Raw genomic sequence first — 25,288 nt, forward strand, 5'->3', positions numbered from 1 at the left:
TTTATTCAGATATCTTGGGGCAGTTAGAACACAAGTTCATTCGGTAAAATCAAAGAATAAATCAATTTCAAAGATTCTAGTCTTAATTTTGAAATACTGTATAAAAAACTTCAAATTGAATGCATTATGAGACAAACAATGTCAGATAAGGCGTTAAATGGCGACTTTTTTCAAACGTTTTCAATAGATGAAGGTAATAAGGCAATGTTATTAAAGTTTTCGTGACTGTGAAATCACAAAGAAAGCTGTGTGCACCCGCCTCAATCTTTTCCCATAGGCCATTATTTATTGATTGTTTTTCAAGACTTTTCCATCAATAATTGGATCGTTATGTCAAAATAAATAAATAAATAAAATTTAATAAAGAAACATTTTTGTAAAAAAAAATCTAATGATGTATTAGTAATACCATCACCCACACGCATCTAACACCCAACGAGATTGACAACATATCCAAATAAATGTAAATCCCTCTTTAAAAACTTGTTCAAATCTCATTTTTTATACGCTGAATTTTCTAGTGGATATCGTGATTTGAATAAATTAAATTTCACTTGACACCAGAAACATTTTTTTTCTAAAAATTTGGGTTGATTAGTTTAAAAAAAATGAATTTTTAAACAGAGAGTGGCCTTATACACAGAAACGCATTTGGCAAAAGGATAAAGCGAAATTTAGCGGCCATGGACAGTTTCCACTCATCCTAACACATGTCGTGTAATATTAATTTCGATATGAAATACTGCATATTAACCTGACAGTGTTTTAAAAATTCGGATTCTACGTCAGCGATACCTAAACATTTTAATACTTTTAGCCTTGAACTTGCAGAATCAATTCCTTTACGGGTCCTTGAATTTATATCTAAACCAATTTCTTCTTTCAACAAATGTGTTTACAGTAGTTTTGATTGAATTTTGAAACCTATCCAACAAAAATCGATGACAAACATGGTTGACTAAACTAAGCAATTATAATAAGTTATTCAACCATTTAATATCTTTAAGTGATAACGTAATAAGAAATTCTATTTAATTGTATTGGTAATTCCTCAAAGGGAATTCCAAAGTAATTTTTGGTCCGATCTAGTAAACAATTTCGAAATTATAAATTTACACACGTAAACAAGACATAATCTCAAGGTCGCTATATACATTTTTACTTATTTGTGTATATTTCAGACCACACTCGCCTAAGATGACCAGTTTATGGAAATTTATAGTACTTCTAGTTAAATAATAGTATTTGATAGTACCTTAGTATTTTGGGGGAAATCTGCATCAACGCGTTTTATTTTTCAGACATACAACATTTCTACCTATGTCTGATATCAAGATTCACAAAAAGATGGTAAAAGTTCATTTTTATTTACACTAGTACGTCTAGTGCAAAATGAACTCGGGTCAGTCAAAGAGATGCCACATTTACTAAGCACATTCACGCAAAAAACGAACTTTACTAGTTCTCTAGGTTATGAACTTTTAAGACTTTTGACGAGTTTCTTGGAAGCTCCGGTTATTTTTTTTTATTATAACAAAAATTACACAAGCTTTTGATCACAAAAATTTCTTAAATACACTATTCTATTTCTTGATCATGATAAGATTTGATAAAATTGCATATTTCTTCTTAACATTTACACCGTCATTAATCTTTAAGCAGTTCTAGCGAATTTGTTGTGAAAGAAAATGAAAGCTTCAGGGCAAAGTTTTTCCTATCATTCGTTTGTGTTTCGTGGAGATTTCAAACGTTAATCCCAACAATAGGCACAATTCAATTCATTTGACATTCATGTTTTCGTTTCGCCGATTTCCGTCCTATTTGTTTCGATTAGATGAAATTCATTCATAGAACAGGTTGATTATGCCTTTGTACAACATACGCCAATAACAGCAACAACAACGAGCTAACTAAACAACTAGACATTATTGTTTGTAAATCTATCCGTTTCATAAGAAGCTTTGTTAATCTTGTCTCAAGACAAGACATGGCGACCATTCGATAATTCTTAGATTAATGGACATTAAGGTTGCTTTTTATGGTATATCATTGCAGAGTTCTTTAAATTTGTCTTTTGTTACAAAACATCGTGGAGGGGTCAATGATTTTAGGTCATCGACTAGAGAGAAGGGTTGCGTTTAGGTAAGAAAGAAATATGATTTTTATTTTCGTTTGCTTCAGTTTTATTTTAATGTTCTTTGCAAAAATCAGTAGATTGCAAAGTTGTCACGTACAAATTTTGATTCTTAATTATCTAAATTTTTGTGTAGAAGTTTTTGATGTATATTGATTACGATTTATTTCACTAACATTATTCGGACGGTCGTGTATTAAATGATACAGAAAAAACAATAATTGATTTTAATATGCAATTACCATATTTGTCATGGGTACTTTACAGTCTAAGGATATGTGTTTGGAATCCATCAACTTAAATGTCAGTTAGGCCAAAAGAAACTTAATAGTATGTAATCGAAACCTAGTACTGAGCAATAAATTGATTTATTACTCTCCCCGGCCGGCTTTTTCTTTCATTTCATAAATTGCACAGATCGACTTCACTTAATATCCATCATTTTGTTAATTCGATGCTTGCTTGTTTCTGAATTTTTAATCCAGTTAAAATCAATATTAAAAATGCTTCGTAATGGCATTAGACAAAGGTTTCGATTTATCAACATCAAAATCAAAATTTTGATAATGCTAGAAAAGTCAAGCGAAATGTTCGCTATAAGCCTTGGCTTTTTTTAATAGATTGTTAACTTATAGAAATATTAATATAGATTTTCTCCGATATCGAGCAGTATTATGAGCCGAAAATATTAATCTAGAACGGGGTACCTATATATGTAATTTTATGTATAAATGATACTCAACAAATTCCCTAATGAATTCAGCCTCACATCATGTCGGGGTTTTTTTCTCTCATAGAAATTCCATAAATTTCCCATGATGGCAACAAGGCTAAACTTTAACCAACCACTCTGGAAGAATGACAAAAATCGCCATTCCTCCGTGAGTTCACATGTGTCGAAGTCAGATGGAGACCTCAAATCCCAAAGAGTTAAGCGAACCAAACCAGAATGGCAGAATCGGCCTCGGTCTATGAGTTCGGAAACCAATGTTTTTGATAATTCATCAACATCGACTGGATTCGTGGAAATGGATATGCATAATGCAATGACAACGTATCTTCCGCGAACCAACACCCCTTTAGATTTTAACGCCGTCTACGAGACTTCGAATGATGTGAAGAGGATTCGGCGTCTGAGTAGCGGACGCAACAGATCAGTGACGCCATCTAGAGGGCGACAGGTGGCGTCATTTATGGGCAGTGTCGATTTGTCAATGGATGGCAGACAGAAGAATCATTTCATCGAAACACAGAAAGTGTATGATGTGGACCGAGAACAGAAAATGCGTCAAAGAGAACTTGTGTCAAAATATTCGACATCCCGATCCCGATATATTCAGGAGCAACTACGAGAACAGCGTGAGGCCGCCAGGCAAAGGGTAAAAAAAGAAAATCAAATCTTAAGTCAGCTTAAAAAGATGAGGAGAGAGTTTCAACTAGAGAAGGAGTGGCGGGTACGATGCCAGTACGTCACAACCAGAGTTCTGGAGCACGAAAGGATGGACCGTGAATTGTATGGACTTCCGCTAAACGTCCAAGCAGATTTCTTCCCAAAGAAGAGGAAACCTAAGAGGCTTGTGACAATCAACCAAAACATTCCTAAAGAAACTTCGCGGTACCAGAATAAATCAGTGCAAACCGTTCCAAATTTTTATGGCATAAATTACCCGACAATTGAGCCTCGGTTGAAACCTCCGTCTTTCAGTTGGAAAAACAAGCGGAAAACGGGTAAATTATTATTACATGCATTTGTAAATCAAAAGATACTTTTATTGACGCAATCTTTCAATGTGCTTATTATAGTTGAAAGACAATTATCACGATACAAAGTAACAAAAATTTGTTGCCGTATGAAAATTTAAACAATTATATTAATCAACCACTGACAATCGTTACAAGTATTTGCACTTTACATTTTACTTAAAATTTACTAGGTGTGTGAATTTTGCTTATGCACATGTGGCAAACGAATAAATCTGTTCACATAATTTTTCTAATATTTTTATTTTTTTTTATTTTATTTATTTTTTTTTTTGTTTTTTTGTAGACAAAAGCTGTGAAAACCATTTCAAAGAAAGAAATTCTGGTAACAACATCCGAGAAAATCAGGAAATGTCGGCTTTGAAAAACAAAACTATATCCGAGAAAAGCCCAGTGACAAGAAGTTCCGGACAACGTGTGCTGGTTCGTTATTCATTGGACAGGCCAAATAACATCCGTGCAGAACCGACGGGGAAAAGAACTGCTAGGGTGAATTGATTTTGAGAACGGTCAGTGTTGAAGCGAGAAAATACATTGTATAACACATTACATGGACAGCTGTGAGTTTTTTTATTCTGTCATGAGATACACCTGTCAGTTGTGGAGTTTTGGGACATGTGTACAAATTATGTTGATTATCATCTAGAAATCAATCACAATCTTCTACAACAACAACAAATACTGCAGAGATACAGAATTTCATTTATTTTTACGGTTTATGCTACGATGAACCATGTTATATTTTCTTCTTGAAAATTTTTCTGTTTTGTAAACTAGCTGACTTGTGTGTGCATCAGATGCAAGGTGAAAAAAAAACTATGGAATTTTAGTTCAGGTCAGAGAGTAAAATTATCAAACAAATAAACTAGTAATGAAACGTTTTCATAACTCAAAACACTTTTAATGAACTGGCGATATACCAACAAACGAGTTCAAATGGGTTTAATATTCTTTAAAACATTTTTGCTAACATAACCAGAATCGAAAAGAAGCAGGTGCTCGCAGGGACAGTTCATGCCATGATTTTGTGCACACCGCTGCTTATATACTATTAATTCAAATATGATTCCTTTATAACATTAAATCGTTTTTTCTTTTCGGGGAGGGAGCGGTTGAGAATTCGTAACTGCGGTTTCAATGAATTCATATTTGTTTTTTAAAAAGCGGGTTTTTTTTTAAAAAACTAAACATACATTTTGTATGTAGATAATTATTTTTTACTGTCACTTTTAAAACAAAATTTAAGCAATTCAGTATAAAATTGCTTGATTTCAACAGAAAGTTATGTAACGACTTTAAGATAAGACCTTTAAAAGAATCGCTCTAGCGTTTGATGTAAGATTGGAAAGTCTACCTACTGTTGGATAATTACCTGGTATGTATGTGTAATATATATACAAAAACTTAGCTGTTACTTTGATAATGAAGAAAAATAAGTTTGTCATGCAATTTCATAAAAAGAGGAGCATGATTTACTTTACAAATAGCGCATTTTTTCTTCTTCTTTTTTTTTTTTATTTCCAAGTTTGAGACAGTTCGATTACTGGTGTTATTGTGATGTTTCCCATTCAAACAAAATGCGTTCCTCCTTTTCAGATATAGTTAAACTACAATCGCTGTCTTCTTCAGTGAAGACACCACTTCTTTCTAGCACAAGGGTGCTAGGTATGTAATCGATTTTTCTGTTTAATCATGGGTAAAATGTCATGGTAACATAAAAACGCATTTACTGTACCTATAAAGCATCTATTAAACTGGATTATAGGGTACAGACTTGAAAGTGGGGTCTTTTTAAATTGGGTCAAATAAGCCAAAAAAATGAACCCGATAAAAAAAGGATGGTTACTGCTATTTGATATATTTGACATTCATGTAATAAATTCTAGATGTTCAATTATTCATAAGATCATATGTGATCATTAGAGGGTGTCTGATGTATATGATATACTGCGTGCACAAATTACTCAAATCTAATGTTTCATGGAAACAGTTGGGTCTTTCAAAACCAATTTACCGAATACTAAAGGTGCATTAAAAGGTTTACGGTTGCATTAGGTCGGTTTCTACGAGTGCGTGGGATGAATACCATATCCCGGGTGTATTGTTATTTGTCAATAAGCTGCTTCAATATAAGATCAACCTCATCATATTAAAAATTGGCTGTATCCTTGAAGTCTCTACCCCCTAGAGAGGGAAGTCTGTTGCAATCAGTCCACTTAAGGTACATGTACATCTTCAGGACTTTTGTCAAAGCTACGGAAGCTACGGAGACAGCAGTACACGTAAAGAAGACTACTGTATATTTTGACAACTCTCTTCTTAACATAAACGAAATCTGGTTTCTTTCTGAGGACATCGTTCATGAGCATGAACTATAGTACATATATATTAGGCATGTAGCAAATATAAAGTACTCTCTAGATGTTAAACCATTAAGTATAATGAATTGCATTATTTTGACTTAATGTCTTTTTAATACAAGTATGTCGTTATATCTATTATATATCACATTAATATTACAAGATAACCCTCTTTCACATCTCCATAACCAATCTAATTCAAACTAGATAAGTAGGATCAAAGGTATAATTTCAATGAGACTGCTCAATACCGACTACCTGCCGGCGATTTTGAGGCAAATAAATGGGTTTTAGGCCTACTATCTGTAGACCGTCAGTCATCGTGTAGTCCGACTTTAAACTTAGGGGTTGGGGGGGGGGGTTGCGACGGGTGTGATTTTTCATTTATTTTTCTTCGATGAGTCAAATTATATGTATCGGTGACTGATGACCGAATCCGAAAAGATGTTACCACGTTTAAAGCACAGGTGTTAGAGCATCACAAATAATGACTTAGTGTACGATAACATCCCGATGAATGGAACTTTCTTTTTAAATTTTTTGGTGCCAATACAATTGACTGATTTTCTCGGATGCTATCGTAACACAATCTATTGTACAACAGTGACTGAAAGAGTTTTACTCCCGTTACTTAGCATTTCTTCGTAAAAAGTTCGCCATCTTCGTATGACATGGTTTAATAGGATAATAGAAGATCGCATATTCATTTTAAAGACATGTTGAGAAAGGACATGATACACATGCATATATGTATTTGTCTACTATGTTTTGCGATAATATCAACCCGTTTTTGGTGAATAAATCATGAGGACGCCGGTTCTTGTTTTTTTTGTTTTTTGGGGGTTTTTTTTGGGGGGGGGGGGATAGGGGCTGGTAGACTGGGGTTTGTTCTGGTTTGACCGCAAGGTAGTAATTTTTATTTAAAATGGATCAGTATAAGTTCCTTTCTTCTTTTAATCTACAAAGGTCGTTTATTTTCCCTCAATTTTCAGATTTTTCAAATAGATGTGCGCTGGATTGCTTTACACAAACCAAATTAATAGCGTCATATTTCGGCCGTTCGTTTTCTCTTCATGTAAATTAATGACGAAATTATCACAAGACATTTTTTTTCCAATTCGAAAATGGCAGTACTAGTCCAAACGGAATTTACACCTATTGTCATGTGCCAAATTATGAAATGAGTGTAAATCAAAAGTACGTAACCCGAACTCACTCGTGACGGTCGACAAGTCTAGACAATAATATCCAATCAAGATTAAACTGCTATCAGAAGAATTGAATAAAGTTAATTGGCTTAATGATGTATGCTAGCGTCATCTTGTTTTGTTGTTTGTTTGTAAGTTGTTATAAAAACAGCTTTGGCGGTTTACATAATAGAAGACTTTAAATGTCTCTCCAGAGAAATTAAAGTTTCTCACCAAGACCTTTTTTCTTGTACTTTAAATTTTTAAAACCTCTTTTATTGATAATTACCAGCCATGCATGGTCAGTGATGTGATCTATATGAAGCGTGCTATCTCAAACTCTCTTTCACCCCCAGAGGTTTAAATATTTTCTCAATTAAAATCCAGGGAGAAAATGTTTTGTACACGTAAGAGAATACAGTTTGAAAAGGGCAGACGTTCTTGAAAGTGTAGGATAAAAGTTTTTGGAAATCCCGTCGAGTAGGGTTTTATGCAATTCTTAATTAAATAGAAAAAATTACGGAAAGTTAACCATTAATTCCTCAATAGGCTGGTGATACGGATGAAGCACAACTGACTTAACGAGGAAAAACATGTCAGATTCGAAAAGGAAATCTGGAAGGACGTCGAAAGACCCGGGGAAAGTATCGCCTAGAAAAGAAAATGGAGAAACTCAAAAGCCGGGAAGGCGATCGGTAAGTTTACCACCAATCAAGAAAGAGAGAACACCGAGGTCAGATAGCCGGGTTACTGGGTGGCATAAGCGGACAAGGAGTCTGGAGCCCTCAGCAGACGACAACAGGAAACGACAATCGAGAAACACACACGGCCGATTCACGCCCCAAACGACGACACAGCAAGATGTATGGACCATCTACAACGCTAAACCAAGACTTGTTACCCCTTACCGCCCGGAAAGCTCGTTATCCATGGGAAAAGCTCGGACCTCCCGACCCAATAGTAGCAGCTCTCGGATTTCGGAATGGCGTAAGGATACTGAGGCGGCTTACGATACCGTCAGTCAAAGAAATTTGCGAGCTAACAATCTTGTGAAGAAATTTGTTACAATCACCTCCAAATTCGATCGGGAAGCTGAGAAGAACAAGAGAGAACGCGAACGCAAAAATAGAGAGGCACGTGAAAAGTTTATGAAGGACTTGAAGGAAAGAAGGAGGGAGTTTGCTATGAAGAATTATAAGCGTGTAGACCAACAGTTTGTTACGCCAAAGGTTTTGGAATACGAAAAGGACCGTAGAAACAGTTACGGTCTTCCACAGAATCTATTAATCGACGTTGATTACCCCAAGGTAAAAAAGAAACCTAATTCGTCAAAGACTTCAACTCAGAAACACTCACAGCTTCCCCCGAGTACTAAGTATGGACTTAAAACGGACGAGAAATCTCAACAGGCCAAAACCAACTCACCTCGAAGGTCACATGACCGTTCTCCAAGTCGTCAGAAAAATTACCAGGAACTGTATAAAATATATTGTCTCCCTGGCAACAGTCGGATCAAGGATTGGACCAAAGAGGGAAACGCCAGTCTTGCAATTGGTAGGATGAAAATATATTAAACTTTTTTTTCTGTGGTATTTATTGTATTAAAAATAAGTTCCAAAACATATTACTAAACTTAACTGGTGTAGAGAGACAACTGATTTAGACCTGGTTTTCACTTTATGCATGTAATTCAATTGATTTTTATAAGAAGATGAAACCTAACAAAATAAATATCAATGAACATTTCAACTACAGTTGGGACAAATGAATAATGGTTGAACCATTTTAAAAGTATTTACCCATTTTACGACAAACGATTACCAGGCGCCTATTCGTTACAACCCAAGTATCAATATCTATCTTGCGTGCTCAAATTGAGATCAATCGGTAAGAACATTAATCCAAAAGTTCATGTTGAACATATTAAGCTGGCAAATCAATAAATAAAGAATGGAAGACAAATCTAAATAACGGTTCAAAGCAGGTTTGGATACATTAATTAAATGTTTGCTTTTTCAAGCGGATTAGTTCTAGAAGTTTGGACATTGACTGATAACATTTAAGCAAAATATTTCATACCTGGCTTTTTCAATAACTTGAACCATCTCAGTATATACTAGATGTCATTACAATAATCATAATATTATTTTCACGTTATACTACTATTTTCTTTTTTTATCGCAACTTCCACAAATCATTTACAAGATTTGTAAGCAAAGTGATAAAATAAAGATAATTAACCTATCTAGTTGTCGGCTTATCATGGATGTTTAAAATATTTATGAACAAGTATAAACGCTCGTAAACATTTGATCCATTTAATTGTTAAATCAATTGTAATTCCTTTGATCTATACATCTATTTTCTATTTGTTGGGACTAGGGGTTACCAATGACAGTGCTTACCAGATTACCAAACGTTCTGTACAAAAATTTGTAACTTTTCATTCAGAAAAATTAACGAATTGAAGCTTAATTGAAAAAAATACGGGTAAAATTATTATTTAAGACCCCCCCCCCCCCCCGAACGATAACTACTTCTCCGTGAATTATGTCAAAAAACCTTCCTGTCTTTCAAGGGATATGCATAGCAAGGAATAATAGAATGCCATTAAATAAAATGTAAATAGATATAAATTAAATGTCCAAGTAAATAGGTGGGAATTAATTGTATTTTTTCTACAGATTTTGGAGCCTCTCCTGTTTGTGTCGGTGTCCGGTATTTAAATTGAAAAATGATGAACTCGGTTGACTTGAAGATCTGAAAATACGTTCATTCTATTTTACCTTCGCTGAATAAGATCATTCTCATAGCATTTTTAGCAACGACAATTCAAGTTGTTTGTCTTTTTTATGTTGTTTCTTTTAAAACAGACAGAAAGAGTGCGATTAAATTAAATTTAGTGGTTTCATATCACGCGTCCATTGTTCAAGATCAATTTTAAACTATATTTTTGGAATCCTTGTATGGTTTTTTTTATCGTTGAGCTGACATTCATCTGGGAAATTTGCGTTACGCTTATAAAGTTTTATGGATTTAATAAGTAATACTTAAATTCATCATTAACGAATTTGATACGTACCAAAACAGCCCCATTATAACGTACAAATTATGTCCTAGTTGGAAAATGGAATGATTATAGATATAATTTTTCTAAATTTATGATAATAAGGATTGGTTGTATGATACATGTAATTGTATATTATTTTACCGATTTATCTGTAAATGTACAACACTATATCATTCTAACGGAGTTTATTCAAATCATAAAATATTACTCGTTCATTATTTACTGATTTATATCGGAGGTTGAACTTGTCAATCAATTTTTCTTCATCACTGTGTTTCAGCTTACAGCAGACGATCGAATCACGCAGATAAAGCGCGACCAAGTCTTCTTCCGTCACTAAGGATGGATGCCTACAAGTCCCCGTATGCAAACAGCAATTACAGATCACACAGGACTGTGCAGGTTTACTGAGGGAGACCACTCTAAATTATTGTCGAATTTTTTTTAATTTTTTTTTTATGGCAGATGATGAAAGTTTCGTAAAATCATATTTTCGTTCATGTATTGCCATAGGAAGTAAATTATCATCATGCGCTAATACATGTATAAGCGGCCATGAACCCAAATGTACTTTCATTTCTTTATATGTCACTGGATGTATTTCTTTAGCTAGTCTAATTATGTATGGAAAACAATTCTGTGATATACGTTTTGATTTACTATTGTTAAATTCATTGCAAACATGATGAATAATAAAGTATATTCCAATGTTAGATGCGGTTGTCTCTTCAGTAATACATTTTTGTATTCATAGGACAAAGTTTCAATTGACAGATAAATGTTTCATGTGCCATCCAATTGATATCATTCATCAACTGATATTTAAAGTAGTTTGCTGCCTACCCACGCAAATAACAATGTGAAAACAATCAAACCCAGCAAATGATATCCGTACTATTCTATATCATTGTATATCAGAATGAGCTTCCTTACTCTTTAAATGCCTTCCTCAGTTTTTATAACACCAACGGAATTGTTTTTATTGGGATTCATCGTTCGGATCTGGACACCTTTGGGCGTGTCCAAGAGATAGAGCGCGGATTACCACTGGCACGTCACAATTTGTTTATTTTTAAGGTAGAACAGCTACCAGTGTTTTAAAGTTGCAGGCATTGATTTTTTTTCCCTAAGGGTCCTGGCAAAAATCTTGCAATAAATGAAAAATGTGATCCCAACGGTGTAAATTAAACGGCGGTTTTCTTTAAAAGTAAAAAAAAAATAGCGCAATCATCTACCATGTAAAGCAATATGTACCATTTCTTTTCTCCTCATTCATATCTTAAAAAGATGTAAAGTAAATGCTTTGAACATCATAAATTTGAGTTTATTATTTTTTCTCATAAATAAAAAATATGTCTTTCCTCCATAACCTGATAAACTAAACAGGAATTTACCAACTGACTAAATATTAAAAAAACAGTGGAGTTGATGATAATCTAATTCACTGTTCCAAAGATTTGGCATTATTAAGACTGTTGTCAAATATTATTATCATAATTAAAAAAAATTTCATTGTGGGCGCCATTGAATCTATACAAGCCTTTTAATGATTGACGCTGTGCTTTAGAATATTATTACATTTAGTTCTGACACAAATAAAAGCGATATTTTGCACAATTATTCATTTTTTAAATTTGCAAAGGAATATTCTTTTAAATTTTTGCAAATGGTTTGATTTGTAGATAATCAATTTTTTGTCCAAATAGTGACATCCATATTTGCATTTATCATCTTTTATTTATCCCTTTCTGTACAGATTGGTTGTTAAAAAAATTACTTTTTAATTTAACACTTTTGACATCATTATGTAAATTTGAATTTAACACTATGTACGTTTACTTAGCTTTTTGATTTGTACTTGGTAAATTGGACAACAAGATGTATTTCTCGCTTAACCCCCCACCCCCACCCCCAATCCCACCCCCCCCCCAACCCCCGTCCACAAGTCATTCGGATTGACGTCAATTACAGTATCCTTTTGTTATATATTATTCCTATTGGAGACGTTCAAAATATTAACCTCTGTGTCGTAAGTGCTTACTTTACATGCAGTAATCGTGAGACCAAGACTCTTACGTTGGAACTGTAGACAGGCATTTGTGATCCATTTATCTCTTAAATCCAACACTATAGCACAATTTTCTTGTTTTACCCTCCCACACTAATAAACACGGATAAACTCCCGGAAGTTTAGCAGATTCTGATTTAAACTTTCAAAATGTTTTGTCAGTCTCTAAGGACACGTGTCAAAATAATTTTTTTAAAAGACATCGGAAAGATGACCTTTGTTTGCAATTTGACGACAATTGTTTGCAATTTTACGACAATTGTTTGTGTGCGATGCTACGGTAAGAGGAGCGGGGGATCTTCCCACGGGCGATAACCCGGAACACTTGGCAATGTATATATCGTGGGATAAGGTAAAGTCAATAGAAACACGGGTGCTTTAGTAAGAGAACGGGGCCTTACTTTTTTAAAAGCCATGCTGCTCTAGCTGATAGACTTGTCTTTGAGATTTGCAACACTACAGACCTATTCGCATAAGGCTGAAGATTTTTTTTTTACTGATCTCAAATATTCCTAAAAAGAATATTAACTTTTGAAATTGGACTAGTGAGAAAGGGAAAAATGAAATTACTTTCGTTTACTATCATACTGAATTTTGTAAATGCAGCGCCTTTTTTACAAAAAGGTAAGTTATGTTTTTACCCCTAAATGTTGAAGTGAACAAAGATACTTATATATATTATAGTCTACAAAATTATACTATGTCTTGAAACGTGCCGATTCAAAAGCGAGAATGAAATTCATTGAGCTTGATTCTGGATTAATATATCTTAAAATCATTAATTGATATTAATTTGACAAGTTTCACCATATCATTATGCTGTTTATCTGTTGATTATGCTCATTACAGAATATAATTGTTGAATTGGTTATTTGCAATACTAGTAATTAACATGCATAATAAAAGGGCTATGTACCAGTATCTTTTATAACTGTCGACGAACATGGAACGTTTATGTATGTACGTAATTGAAAACATAACAGAATAGCAAGGACAGTTTATGCAGGATTAATTTATCCTATTATGATAAGGTCAGCCCGTTAGAAGGTCCTTTGATTGATGTGTTTAGCGTGATCAGATTTTTTACCTCGAACATACCGCTGTATTTGTTTGCCGTTGTGGTCTGCTAGCATATCACTAACTTTATTTTTTAAAATGGCTGACACAACAGTCATTTAATCAAATAAGTATATACACATTAAATTTCACGTTAACTCCTTTTTTTTCTTTATTTTCAGTACAGCAGTGCTTTCCTAAAGGAAGTCGAACAGAGGATGGTTTAGTGAGAATGTGCACTTCCTGTGTCGTCACTACAGATCTTGGCGTCAACTATTGGCCCAGATACTTCACCGAGATCACGTGTCACGGACCAGATACCGCGTGTTTGAATTTTCACCGTGATCCACATGAAGTCTCTCCCCCACCAATCATGCCATGTAAAGACATTTCTTTTAAAATTTTTAATAATTCAATTAAGATTGCAAAGATTCCTATTCTTATAACGTCATACCCTTCAATTGTAAAATTAACGTGCAATTTTCGAAAGCGAAGAATTTCCAGTTTTCATATTCCAACAAGCTTGCAAAAAACTTGCATTTCAACCGATATTGATTTATTTGTAATTGAAACTCTAAGCTAGATAATCATAAGGCAAAGCCCCAAACATGCAATGATTTGACCAGCACTTTTCATTACACGACGGACAACATTGCGATATTCGAGAAATGAAATGCACATTGGTATACACAATCGCATTATCAATAATACTTGACATAATATCGAAGCGCATATTATAAATGAGGATATTTAATATTCATATACGATATTTTACAGCTCATGGGAAATGTACGGAATCCATAATTCACATGACGTTCTTTAGATATGAAAACGTCACGACAGTTGGTGCTTCTAATACACGGAAAGGCCAGTGGAATACCTACACACAGGACATCAGGGGAGGATGTGTGTGCGGATTTGACAAGAGATCGAGGATCCTTCACAACTTCTTTTATAATTCACAACTTCATCCAAGCAGTTAACACGAGGCCGAAAATGTTACAAACTTTTATTTATTTATTTTTTGTATTACGAAGGATGCCGACGAGAGTCGTTAAATTCTTTTAATATGTTGTGCAATACCTTTATTTTTTACATTAATTAATATTACATACTAGGATATACGTTTTTAGTTGACTGCCTGACACTGTATATAATTTCACATTGATAACTTTGCATGCAAATACCTGTAACTTTCTCTGTCGACTTGTGTGGGCTTATGTTAATGTAAAAAATTCAACAGCCATTTTTAAGAAGGATAAACGTGAACTGTTTTTGTTCGAATCTGTTTTACTTCAAGATTACTTTGCATGCAAATACCTGTAACTTTCTCTGTCGACTCGTGTGAGCTTATGTTAATGTAAAAAAATCAACAGCCATTTTTAAGAAGGATAAACGTGAACTGTTTTTGTTCGAATCTGTTTTACTTCAAAATAAAATGTTAAAAAGGACCTAACTGTTGTTAGTTGTTATTTCATATACAAATTTAGAATTAAAACAATATTAATCAAAAATTTAATTTTCAAATGTGTGCATTGATCGGATACTACACAAAACTGCACTTTGTATCAGTATATTGTTATGTTGTAAATTTTAAATTTACTGTACTGGATGGGTGTAAAAACAGAATTTACAATTGTAAATTACGTATTTACACCCACCCAGTAAAATTCTAAATTCTGTATTTACACCCATCAAGTAAATTCAAAATATACAACATGACAAAACTAGCATTGTAGGGGTATGTGAAGAAGACTTCTGGAGTTATAAAAGTACAGTTATCAAACGTAGTTTTCCATTACATACACCATCAACGAAAGACGTATCTAGCCTGCAGTCTGTTTGATAATCTCTCTCTCTCTCTCTCTCTCTCTCTCTCTCTCTCTCTCTCTCTCTCTCTCTCTCTCTCTCTCTCTCTCTCTCTCTCTCAATACACCAAGGCGTAGGGTGATCTTGGATCAACAACAATATCAGAGCTTGGAAAAACGAAAGTGTTTATATGCGAAAATATCGTAATGAAATGCACTCGCAAAAATACGCCAAATTCGTTCCCCAACCCCCGACAGAGTGGCCTATTTACCCCTACAATTCAATTCATACAACTTGTATTTACTATCGTAAAATTTACTTTAACCTCCGATGTCAGTACTATCTTGGGCAAACATAAATCTGGTTTGCGCTCATTTATTTCAAATGCACAATGGTGCATACCTATTAAAGGTTTACCTAATTGGTCGAAAATGCAAGAATGTTTGGCCCCCAAAAAGTGCGTATTCTGTAAAGAAGGTTAAAATGAGCACTAAGAATGACGCACGTAAAATGATCTCGAGTTAACAGCGATTTTTGTCAAGTGCCCGGTTGCATTAAAACAATTTGTCCTAAAAGCAACAGTTTTTAAGGAGGTTTGCACAAGACATACAAACATGTCACTTCCGCAGAGGTAAAATATCTGTCGTCCTCTCAAAACCCCCGGTCATCTGGTATGGTCCATTATTATGTTTGTAAATAATGTTCCTAATTTTGTCAGGTCCAGATTAATTGTGACAAACTTTAGTAAGTCACGAAGAGCATTGTGTATTCATGGGGGTTTCAAGTAAGATTGGAACTATGTAGAACTTTTTTTTTCTATCTATTTAGAAAATAAAATATGACGTATTTTACCGAAAAGTGCAAGCAAAAAATGAAATCAGATGATCTCACAAAATATTCTTAAAGTATGGAAACTTTTCAATAATACACTTATGGATAATTAAACATGTGCTATGTAATATTCTGACAACCGTCCATGTTTCCCCCCAATAAGTCCAGATATGTTATAAGAATGACTTCTGTGCTTGCTATTGATGTACATGTATTTTATTAGTCTAGTGATATAATTTTAACCTGTTTAAAAACATTCTAATGGAAAACCGTAATTCATGAAGTAGGAAGAATACTTTTCGTTTCAGATATTTTGAATTTCTGTCGAAACTAGATATAAGTATTTTCTGTGCAAATCCAGATACCGTAGAGACAACGTTCATCATAATATTTAAATTGTCTATATACTAGTCTACTTTCCAAAAAAAAAAAAATCGGTCTCGAAATTATTATTCAAATTTTTATGGTAAACTTTTTTCCTGTCATTAACAAAGATGATTACTTTAAGGAACAGTTAATTGTATGGCATATATATGGGAAATTTTTTAGTCAATTGTACCTACATGAATCAGGCGACATTACAGGAAGATGAAAGAAATAACATTTGTCGTGACTAAAATAGATACTGTATATATATATATATATATATATATATATATATATATATATATATATATATATATATATATATATATATATATATATATATATATATGTATATTACATGCACATAAATTTTATCAGTTATCATTTTTTTATCATAATTTTGAGTACTTCAAATTTATCAAAGTAAACAAATGAACTGTTTTAACTTCTTCAACTTTTCCCAGGTGAATGCTTTCTTTAAGGTGGCTTGATGTTCAACAAATGACCCTCAACTCTGCCTTAAAATTGTAAATATAATTTAATAAAAAAAAAGTTGTAAGTAAAGAAATGATCCAAGTACATTAGGTTTGATTATTTCAAGAAGATAAATATAGTTTAAAATGGTCACGGTTACCGTGAAAAATATAACCGAAAGAATATAAAATCTCTATATCAAGAACATCGTGCATTTTTTACGATAAATAAAGTTTAGGATTTTCAGCAAAACGCTAAAAGACATATATGTATATATACAGAGCAATTTTGTCTTTCGGGGCGGTAATATTTTAAATTCTTAAAGTAGATAAGAGATCCATGTATTTTTTTTTTCAATATTAGGTAACCGTCAGTTACCATAACTCGACATTGAATCATTTGTTCTTGCCTTTATGTCTGTTGAGAATTTCATAACCAGAGTCACATTCTATGACAGGCTGTGTACACAAGTTAGAAACTAGGGCACAGCAGTTCCATAATTTCAGAGTACAGTGTATATCTTTCCATTCATGAAGGAAATAAAGTGTCAAATAATTGAAACTCCTGATTTATAAATCCCTGTCGTTGTAGAAAATCCATTTCATTTCAACAACATAAACAGATTACTACAAACTAAAAAGTCATGATTGTATAAAAACACTGTGAGGAGACAGTCCTAATTTTAAACTTTCATTTACACTTTCAAATCACTGCTTTAGAGGACTGGTTCGTCGTAGCCATTTTATAGACTATATTTACCTCTTTATGAAGAAGAGCTCTGTATAATAATATAGGAAAATGCTCAAAATTTAAAGCTAAAATATTTGTGCATTTTACCTTCACTTAATGTTCCTAAAATCCCTTTAGGTCAAAGTTTAAGACAGATTTTTTTTTTGGCATAGTGCAGCTTCCTTAATTAATTTAAAAAATACACTGAAATGGCACAATCAGAATGTGAAGTCTAAAATCCTACGTTGACATAATGGGCTTGAGTCAAACTTCTGAACGTACAAGGAAGCTCATGAAGTTTTCGAAACATTTAGATTGACAAGTACTAGTATATAAAATACTGTAATGAATTTTACATGTAAATCAATATACATGCATATTAATGTTGCTGTTATTGGAATGATGTATCTTTATTGAATTTCGTTAGTTTCCTTCCTTCATATCGATAAAAAATATGTACTTAGATTTATGACACATTTTGTTTTCAATTTTTTCAAACCTTCCATGTTTAATCTGTAGTTACCAGAAATGAGTTTTATAGTAGTTCACCAGTATACATGTATCCAAAAGTGAATAAATCTATGATATCAATTAAAGTTCTCTAAGATTATGTACCCCATCTAAGGTCACTGAAGTCAATGAAAACGGATTGGTGAAAGCTATCACCCCGTCACACAAACCACGGGTATTTGGTCAGGGCGATAAGGAAAGCCCCCTTGGTGATAGGCAAAGCTAGCTACTGGGAACTCGCGTGTTGTAAAACGAAGGTGCAGGCGTTATGCAGTTGCATAATGCGAAGACTTTTTGGAAATTCAGGAGATACATGACAGCGAAAAATGAAAAGTGTAATAGTTGTGATAATTAAGAGCGGATGATGGTTTTGTTAACGGTGCTTTGTTTTGTTTCAATATTTTGGACGATAAATTCGGGATATGTCCACGACAAAGGTAATTTTATTTATCTATTTATTTATTTATTTATTTATTTATTTATTTATTTATTTATCTATTTATTTATTAATTTATTTTTTGTCATAATCTTTAATATATAATTTTATCATATTGATTTTGAATGGATGGATGAACATTACTTCAGACAATTTTTGTAACCTTTTTTTTAATCCTTAACATTGATCGATAATTATCGTTTAATGAACTGCAATCTCGATTTTTAAGAAATTAATTTCTTCTTATAATCGATCTCATAATTGATATTTAATAACAAATTTTATTTTTCAGACAATGCTTTACACAGGCACCGTCCTAGACGTTACCTACCCCCCTACCCCACCCCTCCCTTACCCGCTGGGGTTACGAGACCGACCCTCGGTCTTATGATGTTCCACGTCAATTTCCAATATTCCCGTGTCCCGTGTGCGAACAGCCCCTCCCGACGTACCTCCCTCACTGAGGACCAGCTGATGCAACTGTTTGTCAGAAAAGGCGGGAAATTCCGGTCTTCTTTGATGGCTATTGACGAGGAAAGAGCTCTTTCCGATTTTCCTAACCTTCTACCAATTGGTCAAGCTAAGGTACGTAATGTTCTACGTTAATTTTATGTTGATTTTATTAATAATATTTTTAAGGTAGCTCACTACATCAAGACTTATGCTTTTTAAGACATGTCATAAGACGGCGATCTGAATGTTTTGCTAAATTGTTTGTATCAATTTATTTGGTTGAATTTAGTTTAAGTATGGTCTTCGAAACCGCAGATAACGAGTTCAACTAGTCTTTGTGTTTTTGTTCATATTCACTAAATTTAATCTTTTAAAACCTTAATTTCTTATCAAAAATTGCATATTTCTGCCTATTCAAATAGCATACTTCTTATGCGCCATGCTATTTTTCCCAATCAAGCCATTTTCTGGTGTTTTTGAGAAACTATCTCGTTGCAATTTTTATAGTATTTATAAGAAATTTAGTTTTGAAAACGAGAATTATATAGGTTAAATTCTTTAATGGGTCCGACAACATCATAGTTTTGCAATATTTATTTCTTGTGATGCAAAAAGCATTTATTTCTCACATTTTTTGTCAACAATTTATTTTTAAAACAATCATATTCTTCAGGATACCTATATAAAAAACGTCGACATACCAGTGTCCAAAGAAAAGCTTTTGGACGATTTAAATAAATGGGATACCTTTTTCAAGTCTGCCCACAAAATTCCTCGGCCAGTGTCGCCTGACTATAGCCATCAATTACAGAGTGCAATGAATCTCTTAGGATCGGAAGTGGGGAATTACATTGTAAAAAACGGAATTAATCCGGAAGACATAATAAACTTTATCAATGACCACGACATAATCCATCATCCCAAAATCCTCAGCTCGATCAGAAAGCCGGATCGCAGATGGAAAAGGCAATCTTCAGGTAAAAAAAAAAAAAGAATGTTCTGGTTTTAAAAAACCCTTTATGTAAGATCATTTATAAACAAAAGCATGATGTTATGCATGATGACTAGATTATCTAGAAGATTGTGCTATTAAAAATGTGTAGTTTGTAAAAGGTTACCAAATAGAATAATTGCATTTGTATGAATATTTCTTTCTTTTGAATTAAAATGAGTGGGTTTCCTTTTGTACAATTTTTGATCATGTCTGAAAAGACAAAACCTGAATACACAATTACATGAACTTCAGATATTGCTTGCAAAAACACTAGTATTTCATATTCTTCTTACAGGCGTCAATGCCCAAGCATGTCAGTACAGAGGCAACAAAACAGATAATGGTTTCATCAATTTCTGTACATCGTGTATGACCACGACAGATCTCGGGAGCGAGAGGTTCCCGCGATACATCAACGAGATTGTGTGCAATGTGGAGCCATGTCTGACCGTCAACAGAAGCCGTAAGTATAAATACTATTGTAAACACGGGAATTTACTATAGTTAATCGACTATTTTTGAAACTTTGTATCGTAATGGTACTCAACAGTAATTTCGGACAATGGTGATAAGAATCTGTAATAAAACTGTCACTCGTGAAACAATGTTATTAAACGGGGGATATAAAATTCAAATGACAACCATATAGTTGCATATATTATATATAAGAGCTTTTCTTTTTAATAAATATGTTAAAAAATCATATTACCAATTGTTTAAAAATTAAGGGGGTTGGATGGTCCAGAAATTAACCATCAGATGCTCCTAAAATTGTAAGATGTGAATTGTTATGCTATAATATATACTCGGTAATTTATTGAAGAAAAATCAGAATTATTAACCTATAACTAAATTTGGGTATTTTCCTAAATTTTTATAAGGATTTCTTCTTTTAAAGGAGATCAATACAGTCTAAAAATGGCCATGAACATTGGGCCCTCTTAATTATTTCCTTCTTTGTTCTTTAGCACATGGTGCTTGTCAGGAAAATATCCTCCATCTGACCTTCCTCCGCCGGACCCCCAGCCCCAATGGCTGTTTCTTGGTCATTGAAGACACGTCGTTCGGTCAGAATAAGACTTTGGCCCATGCCTGGGAGACTTACACACAACGCATCAGGGTCGGGTGCAGCTGCAAGCTCGACAAACGATCCCGACTGAAGGCCACGTTCGGCTTCGGAAAATAATGGTGGATTATTCCTGTTGTATTTTGACAATAATAACGCATGTGCAATCTATATATTTTCGTCTGTGTGCGCTTCTTTTGTATATACATATCGGCATTTTTATTATAAGAGCTGACAGATAATTAAATAATGTAATTTTTGATACTCCTAAATTTTTTTGGCATTAGTGTGTTTTCACAAAATACAATGTACCTAAAAGTTAATAAATTTCCAATAGTTTCATTTTGCACCATTTCATGCATTCATTTGAACCTTTACTTTATGTCAAAATTCAACAAATATTACATGATGACATCAACACTGAATGTTATTTTTTTTAGGGGGTTTTATATATTTTTTTTTAAAAACGAAGTGCGTAAAGAAATCCTTGACAAATGGCAAGCTCGTTCGACTAAAAGCAAAACAATCGTTTTGATCTTGCACTAGCGTCCGTCTAATGTCGTTAAAAATGACAACCTTTTGGTCTTGGTATGTGAACGACATCGCATGAATGACAAGATAGGGACTACATATCATCTCGGAGTGTTTTCCTTTGGATTAAAATCTTAGCGTGGAGTGTTTTCACGCCCAGAAAAAGCTTAATGTGTTTTGTTTTCAGAGCACGAAAATTATCTATTCCTATATACGACAGAAAGAAAGAGAGAGAGGGGGACATACATGTATAGTAATCTGTGTATAGTTAATAGACACCAAACACCATTTTATAAGATGCACTGGTATGTTAATAGAAACAGAACCCTATTGATTTCAACTACAAATCCACTCGGAGATAATTCCGTACCTTGTAATGGCGTCATCAGTTTTAGGGATTGTCGAAGAATAGAACCGGAATTAATTATAAGTCATTGACATGAAGATGAAAATATTTTGTTGGTAACCATGTTGCTGTTTTTATTTAATTTTAAAAGTGATATAATTCTCTCTCTCATATTTTAAATTTGTTGTTGATAATTTGATTTAATACTTTGCTTCTATCATTGCAACTTGCATAAAAAAAATAAATATTTAAATTAATCAATGTCAGGTTGTATTTTTAATCGTATACGATAATGAGACATAAGAGGGGTATAAATGTGGGTTTTATGTCTTAAATAAGAGTGTAGGCTTGGTTTATGTGTTAATATCTTATAAATTCAATCACATTTTCAATTTGAACTACAGCTGCAGATAAAATTCAAAGCATAGAGAAGAAAATCAACGAACATTAACAAAACTTATTAAGAACTGAACATATCTTAGTGACAAGCAAACAAAGAAAACTAAACAAAAGTTAATTAAGTAACTGCTGTACGTAGTCCTCTCCTCGTGTACCATGCAATATGTTTGTATATAATACTGTATTTTCTATACCACACATGCGAAGTAATTAGGATTATATTCAAGAAATAAGGAATCATTCTTCGATTATTAATGAGGTGATCAGATTGAATAAACCCCGGGCTTTATAATAGATTTGATCACGCCCGATCCTATTTGATCACCTCATGATATTCAAGAATTATTCCAAAATTATTTTTATGTAAATTTCAGCATTTGCACGATTAAATATTTTAAAAATAGTCGTTTCTGAAATGTACTGGACCATGCATTACAAATTAAATCGATTTGTAGTGTTATCACAAAGACACTGGAAAATGTAAATATATAGACGTAAAAGTTTGGTTTTAAAAATTCCGTAAACTATGCATTATATAATACTGTGGAATCATTCAAATTCGTGGTGGCTCAATTTTCGTAGTATTTGTGGATTGTGGATAGCCCTTGCCCACGAATTTACATCCTCAACGAAAACTACTTATAAAAGATTCAGTTTACCATCAGAATCTTAAAGCTGACAAATCCACGAAATTACATCCCAACGAATATGCAAAAAAACCCACAATCCACGAAAATCTGCCCCCGCGAAATTAAATGATTCCACAATATATATTAATAATTTAATGTCATATTGCTTTAGCAATTTTTCTTCTTCGGATTTTGATGGTCATTGTAGTTGTTTTTATTTCTTGCTTCTTATACAAGCATCTTCCAGTAGTTTTAATATACATTACATTGAAGTTCTAAAATTTTGGATCTATCTTCTATATTTTTGACAATTTTCATTCAACGGTCTTTGGGAAATGTTACAGACAATATCATCAACATGAAATGTGATTTATTAGTAGTATGTTGTCATGAGGCATGAAGCACTTGGACCAAAGTGCTCACCCGAGAATTAATTCTCAAAAAAACCTGCACATGCTCTCTTACATAAAAATCTCATTTTAATTAAATGCACTCCTCGGAGAAAACTTGCTGACCCTGGGCCAACTCATTGAACTGTTGTCGTTATTATTTCCATTCATTAATAACACCAATGAGCAAGCGAAACTCTCTCTATTTTAGAAGATATATACAAAAACGGTGATCATGTCATGAAAACCTTCCGTTGTTAAAATATGCATGCGTAAGCATGGACATGATTAGTGGCATTTCTTTCACGAAAGTGTAAAGGTGCCAATTGAAATAGAGCATGAATTATTCATGATCACGAGAAAAATTCAGCGAGTTGGTCCACGGTTAGAGAGTGTTAACAAAACTGCATGACTGTGTTTTCGGCGATGTCTACGAATTCGAATCCTCATAATAGATATACACGTAAGAAATCATCCAAATGTATTCACGAGTTAAATACTAATAAATACCTGTGATATGAAAAACATTTTTCTCTGCGTTTTCGTATCAGGAGTTTGTTCCACTCATATGGCCCCAATACTGGTCCTTTGTCATAAATAAATAAACACTACATCTGAATGCTTACCAAATATCAGCTTATTTCAAAATTTTATTTTTGAAGATTTTTTTTTTATTTTCCTCTGTAGAATGTGCATCCATTCAGGGGCATCACTGGCAGGACATTATAGTAAACTAGTCATTTGTTACAAATTGTGCGAAATCTGAATATTTCTTGAAATAGTTACATATGTATACCTATTGGTAATCATAAGATTAGAAAAATGGCAATCTATGGGGAAAAAACCCAATTAAGAACAAAAAAAAAATAGTAAGTTGTATTGCTGTTTAGCTTTGCAATTTCATAGCTTTGTTTTGCTTATCGCTTTTTCATTTAGGTTTCTTTTTACAAGAGAAAAGTAGTAAGAAAGTGAATTCTGGACCTAGGATCAGCAGAAAGTCAACATTTCAATCATTTATAAACTACTTATTTACCAGAATCTGACATTTGAAGATGATTGCTAAACAATTTTTAAAAAATAATTTTAAATCTATTCTATTCGAAAATTTTCAGACTACACGAATTCTAACTTGTCTAAGACTGTTTCACAGATCTCGGGGCCTGGTGTATGTAGTTTTAATTTATAGTCATTTATTTACTTAAATGCCAAAACTTAACAAGTAATTGTAAGTTAATGCAAATTCGAAAAGGTGGTAACATAGCCGGGTTTATTTTGATGGAGATGTACTTTTAAAATATCAAGAAAAGCAAAGGTGTCATTCTTGAAAAAAAATTAATTTTGATATAGATCTATGCACTTTTGATAAAATCGATGTCCCAATTTACGTGCACTACTAAACTGCACTATAAACCATACATGTTTCATTGAGGAAAATATGTATACACCGTCCCACTAATTTGTCTACCGAAAAGTCATTTATTACGACTTGACCGTGGGTGACACGGTTGCCCTCCATGGGCCTGTTTATCACGCCGTGGGTCTCGTAATCAAATTAATTCTCCGATATTAAAGTGTACCCAAGTTAGACAAATTTTCCGCAAGGCCATTCATGTTAATCTTATCTGGTATTTATTTACACCTAACAAAAATATAGTCCGTGGTCTGGCGGATGAATCTGCAATTACTGGTC

At 33.3% G+C, this 25,288-nt stretch overlaps 3 protein-coding genes and 1 long non-coding RNA gene across 5 annotated transcripts; all 4 read left to right on the forward strand.

Annotated features, from left to right (window-relative positions):
• The first annotated feature begins 1,849 nt into the window (after positions 1-1,849).
• Positions 1,850-4,776, forward strand: LOC109619468 (uncharacterized). The gene is made up of 3 exons (XM_020069554.3): positions 1,850-2,142; positions 2,932-3,862; positions 4,182-4,776. Exons 2-3 carry the CDS (start codon positions 2,950-2,952, stop codon positions 4,391-4,393), a joined length of 1,125 nt encoding a protein of 374 aa, XP_019925113.3. The 5' UTR covers positions 1,850-2,142; positions 2,932-2,949; the 3' UTR covers positions 4,394-4,776.
• A 3,020-nt stretch (positions 4,777-7,796) lies between these two features.
• LOC105333803 (serine/arginine-rich splicing factor 4) lies at positions 7,797-11,225 on the forward strand. The gene is made up of 2 exons (XM_011436983.4): positions 7,797-8,996; positions 10,793-11,225. Exons 1-2 carry the CDS (start codon positions 8,036-8,038, stop codon positions 10,921-10,923), a joined length of 1,092 nt encoding a protein of 363 aa, XP_011435285.3. The 5' UTR covers positions 7,797-8,035; the 3' UTR covers positions 10,924-11,225.
• Positions 11,226-12,739: 1,514 nt separating this feature from the next.
• Positions 12,740-15,039, forward strand: LOC105333804 (uncharacterized). 2 transcript variants are annotated; one of them, XR_010708505.1, is made up of 3 exons: positions 12,740-12,932; positions 13,819-14,016; positions 14,414-15,039. It is a non-coding gene; the product is annotated as an uncharacterized lncRNA (long non-coding RNA). The 2 variants fall into 2 exon arrangements; XR_010708504.1 differs by having other exon boundaries at positions 12,742-13,204.
• Positions 15,040-18,547: 3,508 nt separating this feature from the next.
• LOC105333802 (uncharacterized) lies at positions 18,548-22,383 on the forward strand. Its single transcript, XM_011436982.4, has 5 exons — positions 18,548-18,792; positions 19,084-19,376; positions 19,918-20,221; positions 20,534-20,701; positions 21,207-22,383. The coding sequence occupies exons 1-5, from the start codon at positions 18,717-18,719 to the stop codon at positions 21,422-21,424; spliced, it is 1,059 nt and encodes a 352-aa protein (XP_011435284.3). The 5' UTR covers positions 18,548-18,716; the 3' UTR covers positions 21,425-22,383.
• The last annotated feature ends 2,905 nt before the right edge of the window (positions 22,384-25,288 follow it).

The sequence above is a fragment of the Magallana gigas genome, chromosome 8 (genome assembly GCF_963853765.1).
Source record: "Magallana gigas chromosome 8, xbMagGiga1.1, whole genome shotgun sequence".
In the NCBI taxonomy this organism is placed as follows: domain Eukaryota; kingdom Metazoa; phylum Mollusca; class Bivalvia; order Ostreida; family Ostreidae; genus Magallana; species Magallana gigas.